General features: G+C 42.6%; 1 protein-coding gene across 2 annotated transcripts in view; it reads left to right on the top strand.

The window, feature by feature from the left end:
• The window catches only part of LOC138980203 (MFS-type transporter SLC18B1-like), a 47,148-nt gene that overhangs the window by 32,292 nt on the left and 2,356 nt on the right, over nucleotides 1-12,500 (top strand). For both annotated transcript variants that reach the window (XM_070353042.1, XM_070353041.1), the window contains one exon: nucleotides 3,744-3,837. In XM_070353042.1, coding sequence (XP_070209143.1) covers nucleotides 3,744-3,837 — 94 coding nt within the window. The remainder of the gene's footprint in view (nucleotides 1-3,743; nucleotides 3,838-12,500) is intronic.

Below are 12,500 nucleotides of genomic sequence, written 5' to 3'. Positions count from 1 at the left end.
ATTTCGGAAATCTTTGACGTGAAGGCCGGGACAGAAACATGAGGACATTGCCCAATATAGGGGAAGGGCTCCTAATATGGACCGGCTCCTAATATGGACCACCTCCTGTTCTGACAAACTAACGGCGCTAGAGCGCTCATAAAGGTTTTATTCGCTGTATTCACCCTCTCTGGATAACTTGCACATGTCAAAACAGTTGCAGAAACACAAATCTGAAAACCGTTAGGCTTTTTCTCTTTTTTTCACTTTTGGCAGCGTTCACTCTAAATTTGCCGCCTAAAACGGACTCGTTTCTGTCTGCAGCCAAAGCCTTTATCACACACAAATTTCTATATATGACAGCTAAGACCGTATTTGTAACATTTTAGCAGTGTTGACCCCGAGTTTCTACTGCAAACACTGAAAAACTAATAGCAAAATCTCAAAGTATGTGCGAGTCCCCTAATATGGACCACCTTCAACAAATCGAAGAAAATAAAAGCTAAAGGCTATTTTCATTAATTCATTAAGAAGCTTGCTGGAAATAACCTATAACTAGCCCTCGAGATTTACAAAATATATAACAAAAAGTCTTCTTTTCGTGGAAGTTGATAAATTCACTTATTTTCACTCTGTTTTTGATAAGCTTCTTTAGTTTCCTGGTGTGCTTCAAATAATGCTCTCATCAACCCGAAACAGATACATCTAAAGCATATTTCAATTAGTCTGAATTGTACACTAAGTTGTATCATGTTATTTTGAAGTATAGTGGGCTTTTTACAGTGATTCGTGAAGGCCGCTTCACTGGTCCATATATGCGCCCAGGCTCCTAATATGAACCATTTGTGATTTTTGTCTGTATTTAATTTTTGCTGAATGTCTATCAAAGCTATTTCACTCTAATTAGGCCTAACGGTTAACCTAAGAGAGAAGGACTACCAAACACAAAATGAAACTTCTTCGCAAGAAAACAAGCTAGTTATCAGCATGAAACAAAAAGTGGTCCATATTAGGAGCCCTTCCCCTATGTTGGTTTAGTGTAACGTAACCCAAAAAGAAAGGGTCGGTAGGTCGGCCTTTTTTTCTATTTTTTTTCTCTCTTGAATGTAGTCGATTTTAAAGGAGGTTACTTCCCTTAGTCTCGGTATGGTTCGCAAAATGTGCCAAAAGTTGGGATTTCTTTTAGAATTGAAACGTTTTAGGGTCGGCGGGAAAAAATAGGATCGGTCGGGTTACCCTAAACCAACATATATCTTTATTTTTAGCCTAATTGTTGCTTTATGCTTGATATTAATTGGGCGAAGACGACTTAAGGAAGCTTTGGCACTGGATTTCGCGGTACTGTCTTCGCGAAGTCATCGTTGGGCTCAATTAAGGCCAGCCTTGAGACAGAAAGGGTAATCACCCGATTTTAATTGTCTTCTTCTTCTTTGTTCATGGGCGTAGACTCCCACGTTCACTCATGTTTTTAGCACGAGTGGATTTTTACGTGTATGACCGTTTTTACCCCGCCATTCAGGCAGCATACGTCGATTTCGGGGGAGGCATGTTGGGTATTTTCGTATTTCTATAACCCACCGAACTCTGACATGGATCACAGGATCTTTCCCATGCGCACTTGGTCTTGTGCTTGCGTGTATACACGAAGGGGGTTAAGTCACTGGCAGGTCTGCACATAACTTGACCTGGGAGATCGGACAAATCTCCACTCTTAACCCACCAGGCGGCAGCGACCGTGATTCAAACTCACGACCTCCCGATTAGGAGGCCGACGTCTTACCACCACGCCACTGCGCCCGTCATCCCGATTCTAATTAATACTGCATAGTGTTCTGGCCAAGAAGTTGAATCACAAATTCTCGACGTTACTGCCCATTGCTTGAGAAAGACGCTTTAAGTATACCTCGAAGAGCGTAAGTCTAATTCCGTTTTTCTACCCCATTTTAAATTTCCGTTGTTTATCTATTTCTCCTTTTTTATATTTAGTCAAGTTTTGACTAAATATTTTAACATCGAGGGGGAATCGAAACGAGGGTCGTGGTGTATGTGCGTGCGTGTGTGTGTGTGTGCGTGTGTGTAGAACGATTCAGACTAAACTACTGGACCGATCTTTATGAAATTTGACATGAGAGTTCCTGGGTATGAAATCCCCATACGTTTTTTTCATTTTTTGGATAAATGTCTTTGATGACGTCATATCCGGCTTTTCGTGAAAGTTGAGGCGGCACTGTCACGCCCTCATTTTTCAACCAAATTGGTTCAAATTTTGGTCAAGTAATCTTCGACGAAGCCCGGGGTTCGGTATTGCATTTCAGCTTGGTGGCTTAAAAATTAATTAATGACTTTGGTCATTAAAAATCTGAAAATTGTAAAAAAAAATAAAAATTTATAAAACGATCCAAATTTACGTTCATCTTATTCTCCATCATTTGCTGATTCCAAAAACATATAAATATGTTATATTCGGATTAAAAACAAGCTCTGAAAATTAAATATATAAAAATTATTATCAAAATTAAATTGTCCAAATCAATTTAAAAACACTTTCATCTTATTCCTTGTCGGTTCCTGATTCCAAAAACATATAGATATGATATGTTTGGATTAAAAACACGCTCAGAAAGTTAAAACAAAGAGAGGTACAGAAAAGCGTGTTATCCTTCTTAGCGCAACTACTACCCCGCTCTTCTTGTCAATTTCACTGCCTTTGCCATGAGCGGTGGCCTGACGATGCTACGAGTAAAATGGCATTGCGTTCAGTTTCATTCTGTGAGTTCGACAGCTACTTGACTAAATATTGTATTTTCGCCTTACGCGACTTGTTTACATTTAGTCAAGTTTTGACTAAATGTTTTAACGTAGAGGGGGGAATCGAGACGAGGGTCGTGGTGTATGTGCGTGTGTGTGTGTGTGTGTGTGTGTACGTGTGTGTGTGTGTGTGTCTGTGTGTGTGTGTAGAGCGATCCAGACTAAACTACTGGACCGATCTTTATGAAATTTGACATGAGAGAAAGACGTCATATCCGGCTTTTCGTGAAAGTTGAGGCGGCACTGTCACGCCTTCATTTTTCAACCAAATTGGTTGAAATTTTGGTCAAGTAATCTTCGACGAAGCCCGGGGTTCGGTATTGCATTTCAGCTTGGTGGCTTAAAAATTAATTAATGACTTTGGTCATTAAAAATCTGAAAATTGTAAAAAAAATAATAAATTATAAAACGATCCAAATTTACGTTCATCTTATTCTTCATCATTTTCTGATTCCAAAAACATATAAATATGTTATATTTGGATTAAAAACAAGCTCTGAAAATTAAATATATAAAAATTATTATCAAAATTAAATTGTCCAAATCAATTTAAAAACACTTTCATCTTATTCCTTGTCGGTTCCTGATTCCAAAAACATATAGATATGATATGTTTGGATTAAAAACACGCTCAGAAAGTTAAAACAAAGAGAGGTACAGAAAAGCGTGCTATCCTTCTTAGCGCAACTACTAGGTAGGCTACCCCGCTCGTCTTGTCAATTTCACTGCCTTTGCCATGAGCGGTGGACTGACGATGCTACGAGTATACGGTCTTGCTCAAAAATGGCATTGCGTTCAGTTTCATTCTGTGAGTTCGACAGCTACTTGACTAAATATTGTATTTTCGCCTTACGCGACTTGTTTCGTCTTTTTTTCGTCAGTATAAATTGGTCACAGATATGATTTAGAATATACTAGTCACTGCTTTAAAAGTGCACTCTGACTTTATCTTGCAGAACCTTTTTGGGACCGACGATCGGAAGTCCAGTCATGCAGGAGTTTGGCTTTGAATGGTCAGCAAGTCTAAACGCTGCCTTCTGTCTCTTTGCAGTGAGTATGCCGGACACTTGTTTTCTCTGCCGTGCGTGCTCAGTGTATATGGTGTACTAGATGAACACCCGCACCGTACGCCGGCTTCGCCGGGTGAGTGGCGCACCGTACGCGATTGACGCCACACGAAGGAAAACTTCTAAAAATAGTAACGGGAATATGGATTGAGCGTTGTGGACAGTGACCTTCTAAAAATAGTAACGGGAATATGGATTGACGCCACACGAAGGAAGGGAGATAAACGCAAAAAAATGGAGAAGATAAGGAAGAGTTACTGGGAATGGAACTGGGAAGATGAACAGAAAAACCAAAATCGGTTCAGCGCGGCGCGCTGAGAGCACGTGTTGAAAATTCTTATCGACCAGGTTGTGTCCGGGGTGTACCTGAATATGCCCACCAAATTTGAAGCAGATCCATCGAGAACTTTGGCCGTGCATGGCGAACACACAGACAGACAGACAGACAGACAGACAGACAGACAGACAGACAGACAGACAGACAGACACAAGCCGTATATAGATATAGATGCTGCGTGAACGTTGAACCTGGCTATCGTTAAAGGTTCTACTCTGTATATAATATACTAGATGAATACCCGGCTTAGCCGGGTGGATCGCGAGACAGAGACAGACAGCGTGGCGGTTCATCACAATCACCTCTGCAAGCGAAGTCCTGTCAAACGGGATTGAGCATTTTAGAGCTTATTTCTTAGCCCTATATTATCTGTTGTGGCTTCTCAAATGCCAGAACATACAGACAGACGAAAGCCGCTAGACCCCATCACAAACAGAACTCTACAATCAACAGGTTTTTTCCCACACACACACACACAAACACACACACAGAGAAGCCGTATATATATATATATATATGTATATCTATATCTATAAATATATAGAGATAGGTGAGAGTGTATTTTTTGCGTGGCTATAAATTGATTCGACCTTTTCACTTTGACAGTAAGAACAACTTACGGGTGCAAGGGAAGCGTTCTGGACAGCGCAGTGACATTCTAAAAATAGTACCTCAGAAACGGGAATTTGGGGTGAACGGCGCGACAGAGACAGACAGCGTGGCGGTTCACCACAATCACCTTTGAAAGGCGAAGTCCTGTCAAACGGGATTGAGAATTTTTGAGCTTATTTCTTAGCCCTATATCATCTGCTGTGTTTTCTCACATGCCAGAACATACAGACAGACAAAAGCCGCTAGACCCCATCACAAACAGAACTCTATAATACATAGGTTTTTGCCCACACACACACACAAACACACACACACACAGAGAAGCCGTATATATATATATGCATATCTGTATCTATAAATATATAGAGATAGGTGAGAGTGTATTTTTCGCGTGGCTATAAATTGATTCGACCTTTTCACTTTGACAGTAAGAACAACTTACGGGTGCAAGGGAAGCGTTGTGGACAGCGCAGTGGACAGCGCAGTGACATTCTAAAAATAATAGTAACTTACAACTGAACGGGAAAGCCACACGAAGGAAGGGAGATAAACGCCAAACACTGGAGAAGATAAGGAAGAGTTACTTATAATGGTGAAATGAACACAAAAACGAAAATGAGTTCAGCGCTGCGCGCTGAGAGCACGTGTTGAAATATCTCATCGATGATATTGTGTCCGGGGTGTAGCTGAATACGGTGTCCAAATTTGAAAAAGATCCACCGAGAACTTTGGCGTTGTGATGTGGTGTAGCGGCTATGGTGTGTCGGTATGGGGGCCCGGGTAAGCTGAGGTGGAACCAAAATAGCTGAGGTGGAACCAAAATCGGTTCCGCGCTGCGCGCTGAGAGCACGTGTTGAAATATCGACCAGGTTGTGTCGTGTCCCGGGTCTACTTGAATATGCCCACCAAATTTGAAGCAGATCCATCGAGAACTTTGGCCGTGCATCGCGCACAGACACACAGACACACAGATACACAGACAGACACACAGACACTAGTCGTATATATAATATACTAGATGAATACCCGGCTTAGCCGGGTGGATCGCGAGACAGAGTATGCAGCGTGGCGGTTCGCCGGCTTAGAGCACGTGTTGGAAATTTTCATCAACCAGTTTGTGCCCGGGGTCCACCTGAATATGCCCACCAAATTTGATGCAGATCCGTCCAGAACTTTGGCAGTGCATCGCGAACAGACAGACACACAGATACACACACAGACGGTAGTCGTACCTACCATCTACTGTAGAGCTTCTGGGTAGACGACATGTCTGGTCTGCCTGTTTGGTGAGGGGTAGTATTACATAGTGGCAATATTTTGAAGATGGGAGGGATTTTGTACACGAATTGCAATACTTAGATGTACTACCTGTGCGGAAAAGCGCTGGTTAGATTCGTTTTCGTTGTGTCAGTGGCGGAAGTGAAAGAAGTGAAGAAGTAGAGCCGGAAAAAAAGTGTTTAGTTTCGTAATTCGTATCGCGAAACAGAGTATTCACCGCGGTTCACCGCGCCGCGCTTAGAGCACGTGTTGAAAATTGTCATCGACCAGTTTGAATGACTCGCAAGAGAGTACAATGCGGTGGTGGTTGGTAAGCCATGTTGGCTGAAAGAGAAAAGAGCACAGTGTTGAAAGTGATTTGATCTTTTTTTAAAACAGACACAGAAACACAACCAATCAATCAATCAATGAGGCTTATATCGCGCATATTCCGTGGGTACAGTTCTAGGCGCTCTGCAGTGATGCCGTGTGAGATGAAATTTTATACGGCCAGTAGATTGCAGCCATGTCGGCGCATATTTACCTTTCACGGCCTTATTCCAAGTCACACGGGTATGGTAGACAATTATTAACTGTGCCTAAGCAATTTTGCCAGGAAAGACCCTTTTGTCAATCGTGGGATCTTTAACGTGCACACCCAATGTAGTATACACGGGGGGTGGTTCGGACACCGAAGAGAGTCTGCACACAAAGTTGACTCTGTGAAATAAATTTCCGCCGAACCTGGGATCGAACTCGCGCTGACAGCGGCCAACTGAATACAAATCCAGCGCGCTAGCAACTGAGCTATATCCCCGCCCAAAAACACCGGCAAAGCTCCTGACTATTAATGTTGCAATGAATATTTACGATGGGAGGGGTAGTATTAGTGGCAATATTTTGAAGATGGGAGGGATTTTGTACACGAATTGCAATACTTAGATCTGAACCAACATTGAAAACTCGGCAGGTTTCAAGTAGAAGGGAAGCTACTGCTTCAGCAACCTAACGTTGTTGAATTGCGTAGATTGTTTCCCTTGGCACAGAAGCCGTATCCGCGGTTCACCGCGCCACCGCGCCGCGCCGCGCTTAGAGCACGTGTTGAAAATTTTCATCGACCAGTTTGTGCCCGGGGTCCACCTGAATATGCCCACCAAATTTGAAGCAGATCCATCGAGAACTTTGGCCGTGCCTCGCGAACACACAAACACACACACACACACACACACACACACACACACACACACACACACACACACACACACACACACACACACACACACACACAAGTCGTATATATATATATATATATATATATACTAGATGAATACCCGCTTCGCCGGGTAGCCGGCTTCGCCGGGAAGAAGTACTTAGAGCCGTACGCCGGCTTCGCCGGGTCCGCCAAGCTTAGGTCCCTCCCAGATTCGTGGAATGGGAACAGCACGAAAATGATTCAGTGGCCATAATGCCATACCTGACCATATCGAGTCCCATCCTTGTCGACGAATGTAACCGTGTTAATCACCTTTGGAGGCGAACTCCACTCAAACAGGATTGAGCAATTTAGAGCTTATCTCTAAGCCCTTTTGAACTGTTATGGCTTCTCAAAGGAAGGCCAGTACATACAAATACACAAAAGCCGCCAGACCACATCACAAACAGAACTGAACAATCCACAGGTGTTGCCCACATAGAGACACACACACACACACACACACACACAAACACAGAGAAGCCGTATATATAGAGAGATAGATGACAGTGTATTTTTCGCGTGGCTATAAATTGATTCGACCTTTGCACTTTTACAGTGAGGATAATTTACGGGTCCAATTTACGTTCTGGACATTGCGGTGACCTTCTAAAAATAGTAACAGAACGCCGGGAATATCCGAAGATGCCCCCTCATACTATAGTGCACCATACGAAGGAAGGGAGGTAAACGCTGAAAACATGGAGAAGATAAGGAAGAGTTACTGGGAATGGTGAAATGAACAGAAAAACCAAAATCGGTTCAGCGCTGCGCGCTGAGAGCACGTGTTGAAATATATCATCGATGATATTGTGTCCGGGGTGTAGCTGAATACGGTGTCCAAATTTGAAAAAGATCCACCGAGAACTTTGGCTTTGGTGTGTCGGTATGGGGGCCCGGGTACCTGAGGTGGAACCAAAATCGGTTCAGCGCTGCGCGCTGAGAGCACGTGTTGAAATATCGACCAGGTTGTGTCCTGTCCCGGGTGTACCTGAATATCCCCACCAAATTTGAAGCAGATCCATCGAGAACTTTGGCCGTGCATCGCGCACACACACACACACACACACACACACACACACACACACACACACACACACACACACACACACACACACACAGACAGACAGACAGACAGACAGACAGACACACACACACACAAGCCGTATATATATAGATATAGATTACACAGGAAAACACTCAAGCGCGCAAGCACGTGGTGACACGAACACACACACACACATTGTGACAATATACACAAACACACGATCACATACACACACACACACACACTCCCACACATATGTAGGGAGGCCCACAGAGAAAATCCAAAATGGCGGCCACAGCCGTGATTTTTTTTTACTTTTCTCTGAAGATTTAAAAGGCTAAATAAATATTTTGAAAACGTCAAACAACTTGCAAGGGTTTCTCCAGTTGTTGTTCTTTTGAATGATTGTTGGTATGTGAACGTGCTGTTTTTGGTTCATGAGTAAAACAAGTCCCGAACTTGCCCCAAAACGCTATCTCCCGCTTCGGACTTAGCCGCAAACGCGGTGTACAGGGAAAAAGCTATTTGACGTCGCGGCAAGCGAAACACTCGAAATCGTCACCCAAGTTCCAAGAGCGCGCGAAGAAAAACTATTTAAAGTACAATACTGAAATTTAGTGTGGCATAAGATCAACCCTTTGTTATGATGTATGTGAAAGAGCGACTTATCAACATTTTATTAACGTCTTGAAAAAGGGTGGGTTCTGAACACAGTGTTTTACTTTTTACACAGATGTTTCTGGAAATCGCCCATTCCTGTCAATAATGTTAAAAGGCCAATCTACCAGGACAATGTCTTATCTAATCAATGTGTGCAATACTTTAACCGGGCCAACCGATTGAAGTGAAGCAATATTTCAACTTTTGCGCCGTCCAAGGCCGAATCGCGTATGTTCTGAGATCTCGCCAGGAAAAAGTATTAGATGCAGTTTACTGACATTTTGCATACCATCAGATCAATCCTTTGTAATTATGTATTCCGCTGAGCGACTCATAATTACTATTAACATGTTGTGAATATAGTTGATTCTGAACACAGTGTTTTTGTTTTGACACAGGCGTTTTTGGAAATCGCCCATTTCTCTCAGTAATCTTAAAAGGCTAATCTACAAGAAGAACATCTTTTCTCATCAATACGGGCTATACTTTGACCGGGCCGATCGATTGAAGTGAAGCGATTAATTCAACGGTTGCGCCGCCGAAGGCTGAATCTAGTCATTTACAGAGTGATACAGCTATTTGCATGACGCCGCGGCAAGCTGAAACACTCGAAATTATCGCCCCAGTTCCAAAGACTCGCAAAGGAAAGATATTCTAACCAGATTCGTGTAATTTTGCGTGCGATACAATCAACTTTCTGTTATTATATGTTTAAAAGAGCAACTTACACAAATATCATTACGTTGTTGAAAGGGTTAATTCTGAACACAGTGTTTTCTTTTAAACACAGGCGTTTTAGGAAGTCGCTCGATCTTTCTTCTCATTGATCTCAAGAGATACATCTACCAGTAAGTTCAGTAACATTTTTCTAATCAGTATGTGCTTTGGCTTGACCTTGACAAGCGATTGAAGTGAAAAACCAAAAGCTGATCAACTCTCGCAGTCATGCAAAAGCTGAATCAGTTTGTTACGCAGTGTTCAGTATCAGAGTATGCACAGTGAAAAACTTGACGTCGCGACAAGCCGAAATTCGAAATTATCGCTTATTTTCCACGAGCTCGCAAAGAAAACTTATTTTGAAACAGAAAAATATATTGTGTAGTGAAAGATCTCTGCAACAGATCTATCCGGAAGTCTGTTCTCATACTGATGTAAATGTGTTTGACTTTGCCTTGCGATTGAATTAAAACGCTTTTCAACTGTTTCACCGCCGAAGGTTAAATCAAGGCATGCCGTGAAAATGTCACATGCAAATACGTTACAATTTTAGGTTTTTCAACTCCCCACCAAAGTTAGATCAACGAACTAGCAACATCTTTCAAAAGAATAACCGAGCCTTCCGGCTGTGGAAATGATTTTTGTCTCTGCGACGCGGCCTTGACTAGATCCATTATAGTGAACAGATCTAACAAGAACCGCAAATGCTTATATGACTCACCTTCGCCACAAGTATTATTATGAGAAACAGGCTATTGACGACACGCAGGACCCCGTGACCCAGCAACATTAACAGACCCAAGGAGAAGGTTTGTTGGTGGACAATGACATTTTGGTTAAAAACACGTGGACAAAACACGTAGCTACCTCACTGCAACATGAATTGCTTCACAGGACTGATCAGCACGCAGAAGCCCTTTTCGAAGTAACCTAGCTGTAGATGCTCACTTTGCAAAGTAAATTCTCGGTAAATTTAAAACGTTCTGTCACAAAACACACACACACACACACACACACACACACACACACACACACACACACTAATAAATGTTGATCCAGAATCACAAAGACAGAGAGACACATTATCATTATTATTATTATATGAAGTCTTATATCGCGCGCGTATCTCCAGACTCGGACTCAAGGCGCAGGGATCTATTTATGCCGTGTGAGATGGAATTTTTTTTACACAATACATCACGCATTCACATCGACCAGCAGATTGCAGCCATTTCGGCGCATATCCTATTTTTCACGGCCTATTATTCCAAGTCACACACACATGCATACATACTCACGCACACACGAACACAAACACACACACATAAACACAGACACACGTGCACATGGACACAGTTGGATCCTGAATTTCAGACACAAACACACACGGACACACGCACACACACACGGACACACACACACACACACACACACACATACAGTCAATTCCGGTTAATCGGCCATCCGGATAATCGCCCAATTCCGGATAATCGGCCTATTTTCCCTGGGACCGAATCTTTTCTTCATATTATGTGTTAAAATGTTCGGTTAATCGGCCACCACGAAAACTTTGCACATCGGCTAAACGGCCACCTCACACTTTCACGTTTTTGTGAGTGGTTCCATGATCATTACTCACATGACAGCACAAAGGTCTGCCAGTGAGTTTACTGAGTTTACACACTGTGATCGAAACAACTGACAGTCAAACACTGACTTGCTTGTGCCGAAAGCCTCTTTGCACAAACCATGGCGACGAAAAGGAAAGATTACAGCGTCTTGGAAAAACTTGAATTCTTGGACAAAGTGAAAGGATATCCGCCTAACACATCAAAATTGCAGCTTGCAAATCAGTTAGGGGTCCCAAGAAAAACCCTTTGTCGATGGATTAACGACGAGGATCATCTCAGGAGTGAAGCTGTAGGTGGACGCTTGTCTGTCTCAAAGAAAAGGAAAAGAGGAGGAAAAGACGATGAAGTGGACGAGGCATTGGTTGATTGGTTCAATATGCCCTGGAAAATGCCTTCGGGGAAGAAGAACTGCATTGCCTGGACGTTGTCTGTGCTGCAGTGAGGAAACGTGCCAGTGCCAAACAGAAGCAGACGACACTGGACACATTTTTTGGAGACATGTAGAGCACGTATGCCAATGCACGAAACTTCCGCTTTCCGCTACCATAAGTAACTTCCATCATCCAATATTTTTGTTCTGAGGAACTTCCCGATGCGATGTTCGGATAATCGGCCACTTCGGATAATCGGCCATAATTCAGTCAGTCCCAAAAGTGGCCGATTAACCGGAGTCGACTGTATATATATATATATACATACATACATACACACATACATACATACATACTTACACAAAAACACCCATAGACATGCACATTCACTTTTAATCAGAATCACACAGACACACAGACGAACAGACACACACACATATACACACACATACACACACACACACACACACACACACCTGTTGCTTCTGTGGCTGCAATATAATATGGCTTCCAAGCCAAGCGTGTGTCTTGGGTTACTCCAAAAAAAAGGTGTCATTTCAACCTGCGGAACCGCTTCGTTCTTCACTTTCAGTGAGAACTTGTGTAACTGTTTTTATATGGTGCCGATCGATCGAATTACCTGATGTTTTTGTTACATCTCTTTGTTTGTGTGGCTAATGATCTGCAATGTTTTCATATGGTGCTGATCGATCGAATTACCCGATTTTTTTTGTTACATCTCGGTTTTGTGTGACTGATGA

This window comes from Littorina saxatilis, linkage group LG11 (genome assembly GCF_037325665.1).
Source record: "Littorina saxatilis isolate snail1 linkage group LG11, US_GU_Lsax_2.0, whole genome shotgun sequence".
Taxonomy (NCBI): domain Eukaryota; kingdom Metazoa; phylum Mollusca; class Gastropoda; order Littorinimorpha; family Littorinidae; genus Littorina; species Littorina saxatilis.
The sequence above is the reverse complement of the archived record's forward strand: the minus strand, read 5'-3'. Positions and strand labels throughout refer to the sequence as shown.